The 22,695-nt window shown below is 39.4% G+C and overlaps 1 protein-coding gene across 5 annotated transcripts; it reads left to right on the top strand.

Annotated features, from left to right (window-relative positions):
- The first annotated feature begins 452 nt into the window (after positions 1-452).
- Positions 453-22,378, top strand: LOC139480019 (uncharacterized). 5 transcript variants are annotated; one of them, XM_071262993.1, is made up of 7 exons: positions 453-514; positions 1,300-1,514; positions 13,008-13,286; positions 13,778-13,918; positions 18,113-18,275; positions 20,743-20,877; positions 21,197-22,378. In XM_071262993.1, exons 2-7 carry the CDS (start codon positions 1,326-1,328, stop codon positions 21,973-21,975), a joined length of 1,686 nt encoding a protein of 561 aa, XP_071119094.1. In that variant the 5' UTR covers positions 453-514; positions 1,300-1,325; the 3' UTR covers positions 21,976-22,378. The 5 variants fall into 5 exon arrangements, with proteins under 5 accessions (XP_071119094.1, XP_071119093.1, XP_071119092.1 ...); XM_071262992.1 differs by lacking the exon at positions 453-514 and adding an exon at positions 681-943; XM_071262991.1 differs by lacking the exon at positions 453-514 and adding an exon at positions 681-1,008.
- Positions 22,379-22,695: the final 317 nt, after the last annotated feature.

Genomic DNA, 22,695 nt, shown 5'->3' with positions numbered 1-22,695 from the left:
TGCACATCACTTTACATTTTGCCTGAAACACATACTTGGATGGTATAAATGACAACGTGTAAATAAGAGTAGAGATAACAATATGGAGCTAAACGCTATTGCTGCATGCTGCTGTTACTGTAACACAATATTTCACCGGTTAGATATTTTCTTTCAATTATGATCTCCTCAGGGGGCTAAATGATAAACATAAAAACCTATTGCTCATGAGAAATTTATAGCCACTGTTCGCTTTGTGCATTGTAAGCCAAGTTTCCCATTTAAATAGAAGGCGTGTGGATCTTTATTCGCTACTTTAACCAAATTGAAAGATGCTTAAGATAAACATTTACTGAAATTGAATGCATCCTTTAAGATAGCACTAAAATGCAAATATATCTTAGCAAAAACATAACACATAACTTATCTTGAAAATGTATAACTTCTCAGACAAGCACGTTACACGCCTGTGTGGCTCCAATGACACCTTTGTATGAAAGATGAGCTTCTCGGGTCTGTACAGTGTAATCACTGGGTACGGTCTGGAGGGCTTAAGATAAGCATGTGGGTCGTGCAATAATCTCATCTCAGTGGCCCATCAATCACCAAACACCCTGTTTCTGCCACCCGCTCCGTGCGATGTTCTGGGGAGGAGACCGCCATCATTGTCAGCCATAGAGAGTATGAGTCACTGCAGTGGGTTGACCCACTCTGTCGATACCATCACAGCAGTTATGTGGGTATATTCAGGGTATCTGCAGGTATTCTGTCGCCCTGCGTGTTCGACATACCTGTCATATGTCCCCGAATCAGTTTGGATTTTCTTAATTGAACTACCTGTAGTTTGTGAATGAGATAAAAACAAGTGAAACTTACATCTATTGTATTTCTCTTGGGAATCTTTCGTATTACTGTTGTATAAACGGATAGAGTTAAATCATATCTTGTCACGGGTATCATCAAGGTAAGGGCATCGCCAGGTTGTCATTGTTTATCCAACTGGATCATTTAGCAACTAAATATTTTAAGGTAAGATGTAACTGAGTTCTACCATCGTGTCCGAAGTCACAGTCTTGCTTCAGTGCGATAATATTTTCGAAATTAAATTGTACTTGCTTTCATGTGTGACTGGGAAACACGTGAAAATATATTTGGCAAATATGTATGCAATGTTCGCGTATACACGAACGTTTGATTTCCTTAAACGTATGGATATTATCAGAATACAACGGAGGTTGGTGTGTCTGGAGTAAGGAGGATATATCTGCTGCTGATGTAAGTGTAAGATGTGGAACTGATCCCACTGATGTTATGTTGCAGAGAGTCCACACTGCACTGATCTGGAAATGAGTCGTCAAGTCCTCTGGCCCGTATGGCTGCTGGCCATTTGTGTGTTGTCGGTCCAGTGCTCGCTGCTTCCGTACGGCGCTGCCGAGGGTCACACTGCCACCCCCGGAAGGGACGGTAGTTCTGGCCCCGACCTCAGCCTACAGCCGCCTTTCCGATTTTATGGAACAAACTACAGCACTGCTTTTGTAAGTATTTCAAAACGGTTCCTTTGCTGTGGCAACGGTCATATTGTGAAACGCATTAATTTGTTCTCTTCAAGGGCTTTCAAAACCACAGTTTTCATGTTGTTTGAGTTTGTTTTCACCTGTGTCTGTGACTCGGTTACATATAATTAGTGCACAATTTCTCCATCAAAATGAACATGGATGGAAATCAAATGTTCACATAAGGGACGTGATGATAACTGAATCAGAAAACAAGTTCAAAGGCTTCTCCCAACTCGGAATCTAAATGGGGCGATTGAGAAAATTAGTTTTGTCACTGGAGTGTATTTTTTATATGTATGTTTCATATACACAATATGTAAATACCGAACGTCAGAACAATCAAACCTGATTATTTGATTTTCATTAACTAACGCTATTTGCTCACATATATAACTTTAATCAGTGTACAGTTATTTTCGCTTGAGAGTTATTCACATTATACATGTACATTGTGTTGTTTTTGCCACACTGAACTAATCATTCCAAAACATACTGCGCTGTTTGATATCCTCATGAAAATTGGAAACATTATTTATCTGACCCTTAATAGACGATATGTGAAATATGTCATGGATATGAGCGACTGAGTATGTCAACCTGATCTTGGTATCACACAGGGCAAAATAGGGAAAATCTTGAAAGATAAATTTGCATACTCAAAACATGTCATGATAAAGTTAGCTAAGTCATCAAGCATAACAAGTATATTTTGTTGGGACAAGTGACAAAACATCCAGTAGAAAGGGTATGTCAAGGTGTTGAAAACAGCTTGAATGCACTGACGACAATTGATGAACACATTAATTACAAACTAATACAAGACAATTAGCTGTCTTCTTCTCCGTCTATCTGATTGTCATAACCTTGTTATGTACAATGTCTACTGTTATGTCACAGTGACACCTAACACTTACACACAGAAAGATCCATATTAAATAGTTGGTTTTGATATAAACAACCTGGGAATTTAAGTGTGTGCGTCTAATGAAAATGCTTATATAATATAATAATCACTTTGTAGGAGTACATGTATTTATCAAACATTACATGTACCTGCAATCCATTCACAACGTCATAGTATACATTGTACATGTATGGGGGTAATGCCATGGCCCACCACGCGTTGACGGCGTCATAGTCCCCAAAACTCCTTATATAATTATAAGCAAAATATTCGCGATTGATTCGCAAATAATTCGCAAATTATTCGCAAATTATTTGCAACTTATCCGCGGGATATCCGCGGATTACTCGCAATCGTCCTGCAGAACACGATAACAATCTTTTGCATTTCAATAAAGGTTCTGGTGTAACGAAATTGGTATTCGTTATCACTTCAAAGTATATAGTATGCGAAAATAAAATTACTGTATATGCAATAATATTATTTCCTTGTTAAGTCAGTGGTAAATTGTCACATATGTAGAACTGATTTATACATGTGATGGAAGTTTGGTATATAGGTATTAAATATTTAATTAAATCTATGCGACAGCTTTTGTTCTTATTGTATAATTTGTAATGTTATTAAACATATTTATAACTCCTAAAAGTTTGACTAACGATTCCAAAGTTCACATTAACGTTGTTTTATTCAGATGGGTGTGACAATAGATCGTTGCGTGCTTCATCATATATGTATAATATTCATGAAGTATTTCGTTTGGTCAATACCCGTCCCTCGTCTTTGTGACGCCAGTGGGTGACCATACTTATTATAACGTTAAGAGCCTTTAGATGCTATCACAGACACACGTAGAAAAACACATTGCAACTGTCAAGGCAACGACTTGTGTACGATCATATCAGTCTGACTGATATACGTGCGACTCAAGAACTTCCACTCCCCTATTTGTGTCACACAAAAAGACATCATTTCGATTAACGTCCCTCTTTTCTACAAACGAGATTTAATTATAATATTTACCAACGTCCAAATTATATGTTATACGAACTTCTATTACAAATAAACCAGATTCTACGACATATCAATCAGCTTCTACTACACATAAATCATCTCCTGTCACACTTACACAAGCTTCTCTCACACTTACACAAGCTTCTGTAACACAGCTTCTTCGACAATTAAACTTCAACCACTCAAACATCAGGTTCAACCACGCATAACCAAGCATCGTTCACACAAAAAACAGTTTCTACCACACATAAACAAGGTTCGATCACACAAAAACAAGCTTCTACCACACATAAACCTGCTACAACCGCACATAAACAAGCTTCTGTCACACAAAAAACAGATTTAACCACACATAACAAGCTTCTACCACACATTAACAAGCTTCTACCACAAATAAACCAGCTTCTACCACAAATAACCAAGCTTCGTTCACGCATAAACACGGTTCGATCACACATAAACAAGCTTCTATCACATACGAACCAGCTTCAACCACACATAAACAAGCTTCTAACACACATACATCAGGCTCTACTACACATAAACAAGCTTATATCACACATAAACCAACTTCTATCACACATAACCAAGGTTTGATCACACCTAAGAAAGCTTGTGTCACATATAAACCAGCCTTAACCACACATAAACTCAGCTTCAACCACACATAAACTAGCTTCTGTCATACATAAACCAGCTTTTACCACACATACACAAGCTTCTACCACACATAAACAAGCATCGTACACACATAAACAAGCTTCGTTCACACATAAAATTGGTTCTACCACACTGAAACGAGCTTCTGTCATACATAAACAAGCTTCTACCACACATAAACAAGCTTCTGTCATACATAAACAAGCATCGTACACACATAAACAAGCTTCTACCACACATAACCGTTACCACACATAAACAAGCTTTTACCAAGCTCAAACAAGCTTCTATCACACATAAACCAGTTTCTACCACACATAAATCAGCTTCTATCACACACAAACATGCTTCTATCACCCTAAATCCAGCTTCCACCACACTTAAATCAGTTTTTACCACACATAAACCACTACTTAAATTTGTCACAGTTTCTACCATACACCAGAATGTATTACATATACACATATTGATCATATCAACGCACCAATGTGTACATAAGATTTACCGCCGCCCGAATTACATGTTATGCGAACTTCCATTACATATAAAGCAGCTTCTACCACACATAAATCAGCTTCTGTCACAGATAAACAAGCTTCTATCACACATATACCAGATTCTACCTGAAATAAACCAGTTTCTAACACACATAAATCAGCTTCTATCACACACAAACAAGCTTCTATCACCCCAAATCCAGCTTCCACCAGACATATCCCAGTTTCTACCAAAAATAAACCACTACTTTACAAGACTGTATTACATAAATTTGTCACAGCTTCTACCATAAACCAGAATATTTTACATATCTATACATGTGCATATGATATTTACCACCGCCAACATGCCCATACCAAGCTTCTGTCACGATTAAACAAGCAGCTTCTTTCACACATTAACAAGCTTCTACCACACATTAACAAGCTTCTGTCACAAATAAAAAAAGTTTCGTTCACACATAAATTAGGCTCTAGCACACATAAAAAAGCATATACCAAATATGAATAAGCAGCTTCTGTCACACATTAACCAGCTTCTGCCATACATAAACAAGCTTCTCCCACACATAAACTAGATTATTTCACATAGAAAATCACATAAGTCAGACTCTAGCACACATAAACAAGCATATATCACATATGAACATGCACCTTCTGTCACACATTAACCAGCTTCTACCACACATAAAAAAGCTTCGTTCACACATAAACAAGCTTCTGTCACACATAAACAAGCTTCTACCTCACATAAACAAGAAGCTTCTGTCACACATAAACAAGCTTCTACCACAAATAAACCAGCTTTCACCGCATATAAACAAGCATCGTTCACATAGATTAGGTTCTACCACACATAAACCAGCTTCGTTCACACATAAACAAGCTTCTACCTCACATAAACAAGAAGCTTCTGTCACACATAAACATGCTTCTACCACAAATAAACCAGCTTTCACCGCACATTAACAAGCATTGTTCACACATAAACAAGCTTCGTTCACACATAGAGAAGCTTCTATCCGTCATAACCCAGCTTCTACCACAAATAAACCAGATTCTACCATACATAAATCAGGTTCTACTACATATTAACAAGCTTCTATCACACTTAAACAAGCTTCTATCACAAATAAACCAGCTTCTATCACAAATAAACCAGCTTCTACCACACATAAACAAGCTTCCACTACACATAAACCACATTAACCAGCTTCGAACACACATAAACCACCACTGTAGCAGATTGTATTACATAATTTGCAACAACTTCTAACATGCACCAGAATATATTACATATGCCAACAATGATCATGTAAACGCACCAATGTGTATGTAATATTTACCACCGCCCGAATTATATATTATGCAAACTTCCATGATATATACATATCTACCATGCATCAATCAGCTTCTATCGCACATAAACATAAGCTTCTGGCACACATGAATCAGCTTCAACCACAAATAAACTAGATTCTACCAAACATAAACAAGCTTCTGTCACACATTAACAAGCTTCTACCACACATAAACAAGCTTCTGTCACACATACACAAGCTTCGTTCACACATAAATCAGGCTCTAGCAAACATAAAGAAACATATACCACATATAAACAAGCAGCTTCTGTCACACATTAACCAGCTTCTACCATACATAAACAAGCTTCTACCACACATAAATCTGGTTCAACCACACATAAACCAGTTGCTACAACACGTAAACGAGGTTCTACCACACATACATCAGGTCCTACCACACATAAACCAGCTTCTACCACACATAAACAAGCTTTTGTCACACATAAACAAGCTTCTACCTCACATAAACAAGAAGCTTCTGTCACACATAAACAAGCTTCTACCTCACACAAAGAAGCTTCGTTCACACATAAACAAGCTTTTACCATACATAAACAAGCTTCGTTCACACATAAACAAGCTTCTACCTCACATAAACAAGCTTCGTTCACACATAAATCAGACTCTACCACACATAAAGAAGCATATACCACACATAAACAAGCAGCTTCTATCACATATAAAAAAACTTCTTCTGTCACACATAACAAGCTTCTTTCACACATAAGCCAGCTTTTATCGCACATAAACAATCTTCTACCACACGTAAACCAGGTTCTATCACACATAAACCAGTTTCTACTACACATAAACAAGCTTCTGTCACATCTAAACAAGCTTCTCTCATACATAAACTCGCTTCAACCGCACATAAACCAGCTTCTACCACACATAAACACTACTCTACAAGACTGTTTTACATAAACTTGTAACAGCTTCTACCATACAGCAGAATGTATTACATATGCAAACTTTGATCATATAAATGCACCAATGTGTATCACACTTTATATACATATACACACGAACGTTATCACATATCGATCTCAAAGATTGCGCCGATTAATCATTCTGTATACTAGATGGACTTCCGTGAAGATCTGGTACACATGTTCCATTAATTGGAATACACCGTTTGATGTAGATGCTGTGATACCATCTCCTCATAGGGCGCCTGTGCTGCGATACATATAGGCGGTTTTGTCAGAACAATATCAAATTGTGGTATATTTTATAGAAGGTCTCCGGATGACAGTGCGGAACTTATTTGAGAAGGTACATCTGCATAGTTGCATTTTAATAACCCAAAAGGATAATATAGAACCCCATCAGCGCTTTATTATAATGTTAATCGAACAAATGAGGTGAGGTGAGGTGAAATGGGGTTTAACGTCGCCTCCAAGATTATTGCACTTATATAGCTACATGCACGTACGTGTATGTGTTTGTGTGGCTGCTTGTAGTAGTCCGGACTGATGCCGATTTATAGTGCTAGCTCACTGAGATACCATGACGCAGTTTAACATGAATACCCCACTCAGACACAGTATACTGACTCCGAACCGACCAGTCCTTGTTTTGGCGAGCGCCAGACAGGGTAACAACAAGTACCATCTTTTAACGTCTTTTGGTATGACGCGGTCGGGGATCGAACCCCGAACCTCTCGCTCTCCGGGCGGACGCTCTACCACTAGACCACGGAGGCGGTCTTCGAACATATGACAAGATATGCTATGTTGCGCAATATTTGTCAAAGCTTTTTATTGTGCCTTTTACATTTTTAATTGATAGTCATGAGCACATGGGATGTATAATTGTATGCAGCCATACATTGTTGATTCTTTACATCGCATCCCTGGATTCATCACAATACTAATTCTATGGTATGTGAGCGTTCGAAAACATGTCACAAGGTACAAGTGCAATGAATGAATATCTCAACACGAAAAAAACAGGCTCTTTTAATACAATTTGCCAACAGAATCACTGCTAAAGAAACTTCAAAACCAGGTGCAGAGTACATATTGAATACATGTTGCTATGAGCTATTTCTTTCAGGGCTTGATATGACCTTACGTCATATACAATTCTACCATGAATTTGGAATTTATTCGATTTTAATTGGTCAATCAGCCATACATTGCTGATTCTTTACATCGCATTCAGCATAATACTAATAATATGGTATGTGAGCGTTCGAAAACATGTCACCAGGTGCACAAGGTGAATTTAGAATTTACTAGATTCTGATTGGTCAGTCAGAGGCTATTAAAACACAATAAATCACAATAAACAGCGGGTTTGGCGGCGCATCACCGCATAACCTAATCTTCATAGAATAGTTCTTATTTCAGTCATTGTCGGAAGGCATATTTAAATAATTAAATCTACAATTACAGGTTACAAAATGCACAGATGCGGTTACTAAAATATTCAAAGGATGTGTGGCAATACATTTCATGCAAAAAACACAATGGAAATCTACAAAGGGAATGTATTTACGTTTTGGAGACAACAGAGAGCATGGGATTTTGGCGCTTTTCTATATACGACTGTGACGTCATATCTTTTGCGTCACAATGAGCGATATGACGTGCGATGTAGAGCGAAAAACTTTCAAAGCTTGCTCTGTTTTCTTTAGTATGCCCACCTCATGTTAGCTTACCAAGTTGCCGTGCTTATATGCTTTCAATGCCTGTCATATGTTCGAGTGAAGTACGTGTATTACGGTGTAAACAAACTGCATGAGTATATGCAGCGCCTATTTTGTTCGGTGATTCCGTAATTCAGATCGATAGCTCACACAAAACACTAGACTGAACCCATGACGCTTCACTCTGTATATTTGCTGCGCGTTCGGTTCCAAATTCAATTTAGCACGGTTAAATCTACAGGTAACCTAGCCCTACATTGAAAACACAGTATGTTTATCTCCTAATTAACCAAGTACATCAAAACATAATATGAATACACTGCATGAAAGATAGTGATCTGTTTATCTCCTCAAGCTGCTTACTCACCGCCCTTCTATAATAAATTACTTTCTCTCACCGCCCTTCTATAATAAATTACTTTCTTCATGATAACATTGTCAAGGAATACATTTTGCATGTCATATTACACACTGAGAAAGTATGAATACATAATGTCATTCAGAAAGTGGTCAAATGTAACAAATGTTATTTTGAGGATAACACTTTTTTAGTAAAGTACAGATTCTCGTACATTTTTGGGTTGAGTCCCGTACGAGATTAGATCCCACACTTGCCAGAATGAGGCACCTAATCGCCAGCACACAAAGTCAGCGATCTAACCCACTCAGCCACCGAGGCTTCCACAAAAAAATGAAAGTCTGACAACTGCTAGTCTGAGAAAATACATTTATTGTCTTTAACAGAAGCTGATGTTGATAACGTGAATAATATCAAACATATCTGATATGGAAACCCCATGTAATTAAAATTGTCATTTTATCATACGTGAACAGTCTCTACTGGCAATGTATAAAAAAGGGGCAAATGAAAGTATACCGGGTGTTTTTATGTAATAGTAAACTGAAAGAATTGTTGTTAAACCTGATTATGTGTATTTTACTATTAATCGTTCCTGCAACAGTTTGTAAAAAGTAATCTGTGACTGGATAATATTGTGTAAATATGCATTGGTTCAATGTAGACGGGTAAGAAATTAATTTACAAACCACATGACCTTTACCACGTTTGAAATGTATATTTGTGCCGAAAAAAGTATTGATTTTCAAAAAAAGATACTCGTTAACAGCTGTGTATTATGCGATATATTTCAACAGCTAAAACCATGTGGAAAAAATATTTCAGAGCTGACTAAGCGTCAGTTCACTTAATTTGTTAAATATAATATCGGTGACTTAAGATATGTTAAATTGAAAATCAAACATATGATTAAATCAATTGAGTGGTACTGCTTATTATGCTCCAAAGATCAGATCAACGTAACCATGAAATGAAGTGAATATAGAATTGTTGAAATGGAACTACAGTATATCAAAAATAAATTCAGCTGCACGCATAAATATTTAATTCATTCTTTATACATCCTCCGCATATGAATATAAGTACTCATTACCCGTAAGTAGCAGTCATGCGTTCAACAATGGGTGTAATTATTAGCCTGAAATAAAAATTAATAATTTCTACACAACTAGAATTAATCTGTTTGCTTTTGTTTGTTGTTTGTTTATTTGTTGTTTAACGCCACACCCAGCAATATCCAGCTATATGGCGGCGGTCTTAATATAATCGAGCCTATGCAGACAATTCAGTGATTGATATTATCAGCATCGATCTACGCAATTGGGATACGATGACATGCTTCAACAAAGTCAGCGAACCCGACAACCCGATCCCGTTAGTCTCGTCTTACGTAATCTATATGCATACAAGCAGAGATAAAAAGCCTGATCCTACTTTCTTACCAATATTGTCTCCGAGTGGAAGCATCTTCCCGAGATAAGGACCGTAAAAGTCCAGTTCCACCCTTGCCGAACTAGGCTGGATATACTGATTTACATTTTGGCTGGACTAACGAGTCTTGTGTTGATATATTCGTGTTGTGTCCATCTGTCGCACACAAAGACCTGCCTTGTGTTTCAAAATCAAAATCATATAACGAACTAGACATCCGGTTTGTAAACAATATGGATTGCAACATGCAAATTTCGGTCAACTGCAGGATTTGCAAAGCATTTGTCCCGTCAACTAGTCGTCGACAGTTATTTTAGACCCGTTTTATTACAATATAGATCTTGATTATCGATCAAATCATAGAAGGACATATGGGATATAACTCGTAATAGCCTTTGGTGGCACTACGATCGAGCCCAGAATTTCCCGTCTAGTTCGGCTAGGATGGAAACTGGACTTTTATTGTCAGTTAACTCCCTTGCCTCGGCGGGAAGATAGGCGGGAGATAATATGGAAAACAGATAAACATTCTGCAAGTGAAAGTGTAGCATCGACCTTGTAATGTTTTATGTTTCTTTCTGAACTTTTATCATCTCCCTATATATTTACAACACATACTGCATTATTTATGTTTTAGCAGCTGCCGGTGTTTTTCTTTATTGTCTGCTACTCAGATTATTCTTCCAAATGGTCTTGTGAAATAGTTTGATGAGGTCAAGGTCACGAGATAGAGACGACTTACTTATATGTTTCTGGTTACACCTTCTCAGATTGTATTTATGCATTATACAACTTCTGTATGACGGATCGTTTTCAGAGAAAACAACTGGTCACGATTCGTCAAGGTCGATTAGATTAGGTCAAGGTCAGCGTTAATGTTTTCGTACAACATGATAATATTAATTTTACTTACTCGGGTATTGTTCAATGAACATTCATGGAACTTCTTGTTTGCGTGAATCTTTACAATTCTACCACAACATTTATGTCAAAACTACATTTATGTCACAGGTCAATATTGAGGTAATTGAGAAAAGAAGATGTATCATACATTCTCTTGAATACGTTATTGATACCAGATGATTTTATCATAAAATGGACCTATCTCTGGTGGATCAAGAGAATTACTTTGGCATATGTCTCGAGTATGTCAAAGGTTAAGGTCACGACTTAATCGTTAAAAACTCTTTGTTGTTTTGCTTTTTCAAACATATTTAAAGCTTTTATCATTTTAATTACTATATATCTTCTTGCGACTATGTTTCGTCCATGGAACTAGCCCATGAGTTATTGCAGGGACTTGCAAGGGCAGCTAAACTTTCCAGTGGGCTTCCATAGATTGTCAAATAGTTCTTGTTTGCCTGAGGATGAGTAAAAGTATTGTAAAGGTTTAAAAATCAATAGGAAGTTAACAATATGCAGAACATGAGATTTAACTAGATATTACTAGATATGACTGTGACAACAAGACGATCTGACGACGACACACCTTTCTGTTCCAACATTTCAGGCAACAAACAGTCATGTGATACCATCTTTCCCTGCTTCTTTTAGCCGTTGAGAAAGTCTAGCCTTGTGTTCATATATCCGGGTTGCATCCATCTGTCGTAGAGAAAGCCCAGCCTTGTGTTTATATGCCCGTGTTGCGTCCATCTGTCGTAGACAGAGTCCAGCCTTGTGTTTATATGCCCGTGTTGCGTCCATCTGTCGTAGAGAAAGCCCAGCCTTGTGTTTATATGCCCGTGTTGCGTCCATCTGTCGTAGAGAAAGTCTAGCCTTGTGTTTATATGCCCGTGTTGCGTCCATCTGTCGTAGACAGAGTCCAGCCTTGTGTTTATATGCCCGTGTTGCGTCCATCTGTCGTAGACAGACTCCAGCCTTGTGTTTATATGCCCGTGTTGCGTCCATCTGTCGTAGACAGAGTCCAGCCTTGTGTTTATATGCCCGTGTTGCGTCCATCTGTCGTAGAGAAAGCCCAGCCTCGTGTTTATATATCCGGGTTGTGTCCATCTGTCGTAGAGAAAGACTAGTCTCGTGTTCATATATCCGGGATGTGTCCATCTGTCGTAGAGGGAGCCCAGCTTTGTGTTTATATGCCCGGATTGTGTCCGTCTCTCGTATCGAAAGACTAGCCTTGTGTTCATATATCCGGATAATATATCAGATTGTATTCATTATCTTGTAATCTGTAAGAGAATCTAGACATAGAGTTTTCGACCATTGGTCCGCCTTACTGTAGTGTGCCGATGTGGTCCCGCCTGTCAAACAAAACAAGAGTCAGCCCTATTTCTTTATGTGTCCCCGTCAATAGGTTTATGGTTGTTGCTGAATAAAGATACAGCACCGTAGCTGAAAACCCATTTCTCAAAAGTTATCGCTGCCCCACGGGATGAAAAAAACTAGACAATTATTTCTCAGTGTTCGTTTTGTAATATACATAAGTTCATGATATTAAATATTTTGTCAAGTTTGATTATTACAATGTCGGTTTATAGATTGCAGCGTCATTGAAACAGGTCCTCCTGAAGCAATTTTATGGACCGATGGTATTGTTTCCATGTGTCCATTTACGAGAAAATATTTCATTCCAGGTGAACAATGATGGTTCTGTGACATTCCTTGATTCTGTAATATTTGAAAAAACAATCTCTAATCCCGGACATACTCCAGCAGTGTGTGGCCTGTGCTGTGACATTGATGTAAGCAAAGGTGGAACCGTCTGGTACGTCCTCAGTACAGCTTTGGCATTACGTGAAACTGTCGCCGTAGACGTCAGGCGATACCAGGAGTTCCCGGCAGACTATACGCCGTCCTGGGTACTGTTGGCGACGTGGGCCGAGGTTGCTACAGCTAAGTCAGAAGACAACAAGGCAAGATGTCCAGGAGTGTGCGTGTGTTCGGTTTGACGCGGCGTGTGAGCGTGTGAGCTTGATGTTAGAGGATGGTGCGACGTGGTGCGGTTCGCAGACGCAGGTACCTCGTGAAACCCACGGCATGGTACCGACAAACGTATAAACATAATCAGGGCGAACCGGGATTGGAACCCACGGTCATAAGTCGTTATCATACCTAAGGGATGCAACTCTGCACTGTGTCAGGGCCATCCCGATGTTTTAATAAACAGTATGCAGACTTTTCACTTATCACCAAAGCCCGGGTCTCGCACTGTTGCGCAAGGGCTGTCCATGATGGCGTCTGGATAAAGATCACTTAAAAGGGTGACGACTGTGGTCAACGCTATTTTTCAGATTAAAGTGGATTTCTGGTAACATGCGGGCGGTTCAATGATAAGTCTATCCATTGTAGCTATAATAGTTGATAAGTCATTTGTTTTTACGCATTTCTTTTTCTGTTCCTTTAGGTCGACACATTCCAGATCGCCATGGCAACTGATGGCACGGCGTCAGTCGTGATACTGTTCTATGAAAGGTTAGACTGGGTGTATGATAATTCTGACCCTCTGGCTGCAAATCAAGGCACAGAACCCTCCGTTCGTACACAGGTAAGTTGGTACTGTTTGAAAGAGTATGAGATATATAGTTGATAAAATAGTAATGCATAATAAGCATGCCGAGGTTCAGTTATGACTATTGTCGCTATTCTTGTGAGTGAGTGAGTTCGGTTCGACACCGCTCTGAACAGAATTTGAGTTCGCCCTTGTCACCAGACGCTGTTCTGGGGAACAAACAGCACAGTCAAAACGTCACGCCGATGACCCAGGCCAAATATGTGAGACCATTAGTAAAAATATTAAGCTTGGTATTCTCGTAGCTCATATTTTTCACGCTGATCATCTGTACAATTTCTCCAAACACGGATTGTCATCTCTCCAAAATTTAGGAAACGATCGTTCGACCATTGCGTTCATCTACATTGCCTAGCTTCATCTATGGGGAACAACTAACGAGACACTTCCCTCTCAAAAGTAACGTCGTCCAATTTACGATGTCATCAAGTTGGGAGCGCATGTTCGAATCCCCTCACATGATGTCATAATAGAACAATATTTTATCGTGAAATAAACAACTCTCCGTTCTTCATTGTTCTTCATTGTTCTTCATTGTTCTAATAACAGTTTCCATACCGCCATGATATAGCTTCACTATTGCTGACTGCGTATTTCTACAACAGAAACCAAACACACACCCACACACCCAAAAAAAACCCTCAAACCCCCCAAAAACCCTAAACACCCCCAACACCCCCCAAGCCCCAAGCCCCTAGCCCCAAAGATCCCAGCAGGGAGACAGTACTAATGGTCTCACATATTTGGCCCGGGTCATCGACGTGACGTTTTGATTGTGCTGTTTGTTCCCCAGAACAGCATCTGGTGACAAGAGTGAACCAATCGTCTCTGGACACTGCAACTTGCTGTGCAGAGGAGCGTCAGTTCGTCGAGCGAGGATCCTCTAGTCTTGGATTCAAACCCCAGATTCACCCTGATAGTGAACATTGTCATCACTATACCCATGCTTAGGGGCTTCAGCAAATGTGTAAACTGTTCCATAACTAGATTTGCGTTTTCCTCCCATGGCTGTATATTGATCTGACTTCTGACGTTCATATCGTGTATCTACGCTGGCTGTATATTTATCTGACTTGTGTCGTTCACATTGTGTACCTAACCTGGCTGTATATTTATCTGACTGTGTGACGTTCACATTGTGTATGTAAGCTTGTTATATACTTATCTGACTTTTGACGTTCTCTTTGTGTATCTAAGCTGGATGTACTCGTCTCTGACTGTCTGACGTTCACAATGAGTATCTAAGTTGGCTGTACATTTATCTGGCGTGTGACGTTCACATTGTGTATCTAAGCTGGCTATATAATTATCTTACTTGTGACGATCACATTGTGTATCTAAGCTGGCTGTATACTTATCTGACTTGTGACGTTCACATTGTGTATCTGAGCTACCTGTCTATTTATGTCTTGTGTCGTTCACATTGTGTATCTGAGCTGGCTGTATATTTATCTGACTTTTGACGTTCACATTGTGTATCTAAGCTGCCTGTATATTTATGTCTTGTGTCGTTCACATTGTGTATCTAAGATGGCTCTAAACGTATCTGACTTGCAACGTTCACATTGTGTATCTAAGCTTGATGTACCAGTCTCTGACACTGTGACGTTCACATTGAGCCTCTAAGCTGGCTGTATATTTATCTGACTTCAGACGTTCACATTGTGTATCTAAGCTGCCTGTAAATTTATTTGACTTGACGTTCACATTGTGTATCTAAGATGCCTGTGAATTATTTGACAATTGACGTTCACATTGTGTGGCTACGCTGGCTGTATACTAATCTGTCTTGTCACGTTCACATTGTGTATCTAAGCTGGATGTACCCGTTTCTGACTGTGTGACATTCGCAATGAGCATCTAAGCTGGCTGTACATTTACATGACTTGTGACGTTCACATTGTGTATCTAAGATGGCTGTATACTTATCTGACTTGTGACGTTCGCATTGTGTATCTAAGCTGGTTTTATAATTATCTAATTTGTGACGTTCACATTGTGTATCTAAGCTGGATGTACCCGCCTCTGACTTTGTGATATTCACAATGAGCATCTAAGCTGACTGTATATTGACCTGACTTGTGACGTTCACATTGTGTATCTAAGTTGGCTGTATACCTATCTAACTTGTGACGTTCTTATTGTAAATGTAAGCTGGCTGTACACGTCGCTGACTGTGTGACGTTTACATTGTGTATCTAAGCTGGTTGTATAATTATCTGACTTGTGACGTTCACATTGTGTACCTAATTAAGCTGGACTGTACACGCGTATGACTGTGTGACGTTCACATATTGTATCTATGCTGGCTGTATATTTATCTGACTTGTGACGTTCACATTGTGTATCTGAGCTGCCTGTCTATCTATGTCTTGTGACGTTCACATTGTGTATCTAAGCTGGCTGTATACTTATCTGACTTGTTACGTTAACATTGTGTATCTAAGCTGTTTGTATACTTATCTGACTTGTGACGATCACATTGTGTATCTGAGCTACCTGTCTATTTATGTCTTGTGTCGTTCACATTGTGTATCTAAGCTGACTCTATACTTATCTGACTTGTGACGTTCACATTGTGTATCTGAGCTGCCTGTCTATCTATGTCTTGTGACGTTCACATTGTGTATCTAAGCTGGCTGTATACTTATCTGACTTGTTACGTTAACATTGTGTATCTAAGCTGTTTGTATACTTATCTGACTTGTGACGATCACATTGTGTATCTGAGCTAACTGTCTATTTATGTCTTGTGTCGTTCACATTGTGTATCTAAGCTGACTCTATACTTATCTGACTTGTGACGTTCACATTGTGTATCTGAGCTGCCTGTCTATCTATGTCTTGTGACGTTCACATTGTGTATCTAAGCTGGCTGTATACTTATCTGACTTGTTACGTTAACATTGTGTATCTAAGCTGTTTGTATACTTATCTGACTTGTGACGATCACATTGTGTATCTGAGCTACCTGTCTATTTATGTCTTGTGTCGTTCACATTGTGTATCTAAGCTGACTCTATACTTATCTGACATGTGACATTCACATTGTGTATCTAAGCTGCCTGTATATTTATCTGACTTGTGACGTTCACATTGTGTATCTAAGCTGGTTGTATAATTATCTGACCTGTGACGTTCACATTGTGTATCTAAGCTGGCTGTATACTTATCTGACATGTGACGTTCACATTGTGTATCTAGGCTGGATGTACCCGCCTCTGACTCTGTGATATTCACAATGAGCATCTAAGCTGGCTGTATAGTGACCTGACTTGTGACGTTCACATTGTGTATCTAAGCTGGCTGTACACGCGTCTGACTGTGTGACGTTCACATTGTGTATCTAAGCTGGCTGTATACTTATCTGACATGTGACGTTCACATTGTGTATCTAGGCTGGATGTACCCGCCTCTGACTCTGTGATATTCACAATGAGCATCTAAGCTGGCTGTATAGTGACCTGACTTGTGACGTTCACATTGTGTATCTAAGCTGGCTGTACATGTCGCTGACTGTGTGACGTTCACATTGTATATCTAAGGTGCCTGTAAATTTATCTGACTTGTGATGTTCATATTGTGTATCTAAGCTGCCTGTGTATTTATCTGATATGTGACGTTCACATTGTGTTTCTAAGCTGGCTGTATACTTATCTGACTTGTGACGTTCACATTGTGTATCTAAGCTTGATGTACCCGTCTCTGACTGTGTGACATTCACAATGAGCATCTAAACAGGCTGTATATTGACCTGACTTGTGACGTTCACATTTTGTATCTAAGTTGGCTGTATACTTATCAGACGTGTAACGTTCACATTGTGTATCTAAGCTGGCTGTATATTTATCTGACTTGTGACGTTCACATTGTTTATCTAAGCTGCCTGTCTATTTATGTCTTGTGACGTTGACATTGTGTATCTAAGCTGCCTGTATATTTATCTGACTTGTGACGTTCACATTGTGTATCTAAGCTGGCCGTATATTTATCTGGCTTGTGACGTTCACATTGTGTATCTAAGCTGGCTGTACACGTCGCTGACTGTGTGACGTTCACATTGTATATCTAAATTGGCTGTACACGTCTCTGATTGTTTGACGTTTACAATGTGTATCTGAGCTGGCTGTATACATATCTGACTACACATCCGTTAATTGTGTGTTCCAGAGCGGCTTCTTAGCTGGTGATGAGAAGAGGTCGTACCTCCTGCCTGGATCCAAGTCTCATGAACTGATCAACATTACTAAACTGTCTAACGTTGGCGTTGCTGGCAAATTCATTTTCCGAGTTGACTCCGACATCCTTCCCGTGCACCTCCCTGATACCACAAGTCAGTATCTTTTACACTTAGTTATGCTAGTATCCTTTTAAGCAAGGTCGGCAGTTGCTGCCATTTCTCTCATGCAACATCCGAACCACACGTGTACACGTGACATAAGCCAAATGCTGAACCGTTTTCATGTCTCGAAGAAAATATACATTGGTATTAATTGGCAACAGCTACACACGACACACAAAGGTGCACAACGTCCAAACATTGCTGGACCAATAATGCATAAATGAATAACAACTGAACACTACAACAAGCACGAATGAAGGTTTACCTGTGGCAGGCCAAGGAGATTACTCCGCGGAAAGTTCGACATGTCCGGATCACAATTATCCGTTATGGATTGTAACCATGAAGGATGTTCCCCAAAAGATGCGTGTCTCCATCCAAAACGTTCATACTGACTGCGGGAACACATCTGATAAATAGTTGTCGGCACGCCGTCTCCCTCTCAGGATCTTGGTGTCAATCATTGGATTGTCTGGTCCATATTCGATTATCTACATCTTCCCGAAGCAAGAGCGTAAACTGACTATAAAAGTCCAGTTTTCACCCTTGCCGAACTAGGCTGGTATTATGGAGTTATAGCTGGGGTATTGCTGAGTGTGGCGTTACTAAACAAGTAGCAATCCTTCCCAGGAAGACTAGACAAGAATGTATGATAATATATTTTCAGTTCATCGGTAGATAATACAACAGATGCTTGCCAATGAAAACTTAACTAATGGTATAGTAGTTGTTTCCTTATGAAATTAATTCTTTGTCGAAATATCAACATGTCTTGTGTTTCCATCAACGTTTAGGGTTAATCACCCAAAGATACTGATTGACAGCGCAATAACCAATATACATTAGTCAGGACCAGTAATCATAAAACAGACTGGTCCAAATGCTTAGTGGAACATATGAAATGTCGGTTACCTCATTTGTTTACCTTGAAATATTTGCAATACACAAATTATGAAAAAATGGTGAAATTATTCCTATCGCTGACTTAAAATCAATATCTTTGTTCTACATCGTGTTTATAATTGTTTACTGAATGTTTGATAAGTTGAACATATTTAAGTTTTGGACTCCTGGCAAATATTTTGATCGTTTTAGTCTCACAACCCGAAATATTAATAAAAAGTCTCTACTGTTCATCACAATGGATCTTACTCGTGATATCAGTCACAGCCTACAGTGCTATGACAATGACATGGATGTGAAAAAAACAATATTGCTTTCTTCCCTCAGAATAGCATCACACTTAATCTCTTGGTCAGTATCATTCATAATGCAGGACATGTCAATTGTTGATCACGTTGATAAGTCAGTGTATTTTATCTTGCATTTTGGCTACTTCTGACTTGAAGTTGCTCCATGCTGCTTCATAGTTTGGGTTATGTACATCATAACTTCTCCTTCATAAAGAATACATTTGAAAAATAACATTCTGCTTCTAGGGGACAAATAAATGAAAAATAATTTGAAAATGAATTACTTAAATTAAAGGTGTTTGACAGTAAATATGACCCAAAAATACATATCTAATTTAAAATTTCACAACATGACACTATCGATACTAAAGAGTCCATAAATACAATTTAATCAAATACTTTTCACGTTTACAAGTACATACATTTTCCAAATTTTATCCTCTAAACCTTTGTAACATCAAATACATCCGTGATGAACTGAGGCGTGTAAAAAGACAACCTCTGCCATTACTTGACCTCACACAAATGGAACAGGTCCTCATGCATGACTGGTACTTCCCGCCTGTTAGTGTTGCCTAGTCAGTGACGTAGGATACATGTCATACAGAATGTTAAATGACTGTATGTCTTTCCCTCTCGTGGGCACGTATTTTCTGCTGCATGATTTGTGAAACCGGGTGATCGTGAACCCGGATGGAAGCATAGTGTCCTTGACCTATGTGTTCCATATTATACTTCCGACCCACTGGCACAAAGCACGTGCTTCTGCTGTATAGAACAATACATAATAACACTTTAATGTGGTGTATACCTACTTTTTTGGGTGCGTATATACATTATACATATTTTTTTTATATTTTTGTCATCACATGGGTGGAAGAGGAATATCTTTCCTTCTCACAGAGTCTCCATACTTACGCAGCCACTGCTCTACTTCAGCGATCCATACTTGCCGTAAAGGGTGACTATGTATGTCGTAAGAGGCGACAAACGGGATCGGGTGGTAAGGCTCGCTGACTTGGTTGATGCATGCCATCGTATCCCAACTGCGTGGAACGATGCTCATGATATCAATCACTGGATTGTCTGGTCCAGACTCGATTATGTACAGACCGCCGTCATATAGCGTGAATATTGCTGAGAGCGGCGTTAAACAACAAACAAACAAACAAACTTCACCCATCGCCAAGCCCACCCCTGCAACATCCTCTGCCAAGCATCCTGTTACGACTTATTGATTTCAATACCAATATCGCTAATTTCAGGTTCTGCACAGAGAACTACTGACACAACAACCCCAACAACAATCGCTGACAACATTACTCCAAGGGAGTCAACTTCATCAACATCACTGACGTCTACATCAACGTCCCCAACCTCCGATACAACGCCTCATTCAGGTGCTAAACCAGTATACACATTGCTGACAACATTTCCCTCCCTTTCTGAAAAGTGATAGAAGCATGCGTGTATTTATCGTATGTGATTATCTCGCAAAATTTGTAAAATTGGAGTAGCTTTCATTTGTTATGATAATTATTATGATAATTATCATTATTATGAGTAGGTATATGATGGGTGATTCTTATATCAGTTAATTATTTCACTGTTATTTTCGGTCTTGAAACGTTCTTTTTACGATGAATATGGATATCCCGATTGTGTCGAACTCTGGTTCATCATCGGATCCAACAATAAATACACTTATTCCATCATCAGATCCAACATCCACCACATCTGCTTTATTATCGGATCAAACATCAACTACAACTGATTCACCCTCGGATCCAACATCTACTACACCTGCTTCGTCATCAGATACAACATTAACCACACCTGCTTTATTATCGGATCCAACATCAACAACAACTGCTTCATCGGACATAACAACAGCTGCACATGCTTCATCCTCGCATCCAACACTATTTACACCTTCTTCAACATCGGATCTAACATCAACTGCACCTGTTTCATCATCGGATCAAACATCTACTACACCTGCTTCATCATTGGATCAAACATCTAATACACCTGCTTCACCATTGGATGAAACATCTACTACCCCTGTCTCATTATCGTATTCATCACAAACCACACCTGCTCGAGAAAAGAGATCGGATAGTTCAACATCCCTTCACACATCTGCACTGTCAGTTATCACCCCCCATCTGGTGGGCGGCGCCTTGGCAGTGGCTATTCTGATAGCGGTGGGGGTGCTACAGATCGCCCTGTCGATGCTGTTCATACAAAAATTCAGGAAAGGTTTTCAACAGAGAGGACAGCGGAGAGACAGGGCTGTCGGTGAGAGACAAAAGAACTTGCCAGTAAAGATTGTCACATCAGGTCCTGGGTACTATCAACACTCGCTGTACACATATGGCAAACAAGGTGACAACATGAATAGCACTCAGTTCGCTCATATGCATTCTATCAGAGCACCGGGCAACAGGAATACCAGCCTTTTCCGCGCATATGCACATCCAGCAGGACAACATTAATATTAGCCTCCATGCACGCGTACGCATCTAACAGGCCTGGGTGACAAGATGAACCTCAGCCTCTATGTTAATATACATGTCCAGCAGGCTAACGTGATAACATGGATATTAGCCTCCATGCACGCGTACGCATCTAACAGGTCTGGATGGCAAGATGCATCTCAGCCTCTATATCAATATGCACATCCAGCAGGCTAACGTGATAACATGAACATTAGCCTCTACGCACGCGTACACATCTAACAGGCCTGGGTGACAAGATGAACCTCAGCCTCTATGTCAATATACATGTCCAGCAGGCTAACGTGATAACATTGAATATTAGCCTCTACGCACGCGTACACATCCAACGGGCCTGGGTGACAAGATGAACCTCAGCCTCTATGTCAATATGCACATCCAGCAGGCTGCGGTGTTAACATGACTTTTAGATGTAATCTCTACATGTTTGACCTTAACTCACATCTGTCGGGCCGTGGTCATCATCGCACGCTGTGTGTCACCCTTGAGTTTTCTTTATACATCTGGGTGACCATGGAGGCCAAATGATAATCTTGACGCTATATGTTCTATGCATAAAATAGAAGACAGTGGACATTGCAAATAACATCCTAGTAGGGGGCCTTGTGGAAAACTAGACATTGGACGCTAGACATCACTAGCACACCTTCACACCCTCTTTAAATCCTCTGAGCAGTAGGCATTGACTTTTCTCTTTGG

Source organism: Haliotis cracherodii, unplaced genomic scaffold, assembly GCF_022045235.1.
Source record: "Haliotis cracherodii isolate W230 unplaced genomic scaffold, xgHalCrac1.p SCAF_4, whole genome shotgun sequence".
In the NCBI taxonomy this organism is placed as follows: domain Eukaryota; kingdom Metazoa; phylum Mollusca; class Gastropoda; order Lepetellida; family Haliotidae; genus Haliotis; species Haliotis cracherodii.
The sequence above is the reverse complement of the archived record's forward strand: the minus strand, read 5'-3'. Positions and strand labels throughout refer to the sequence as shown.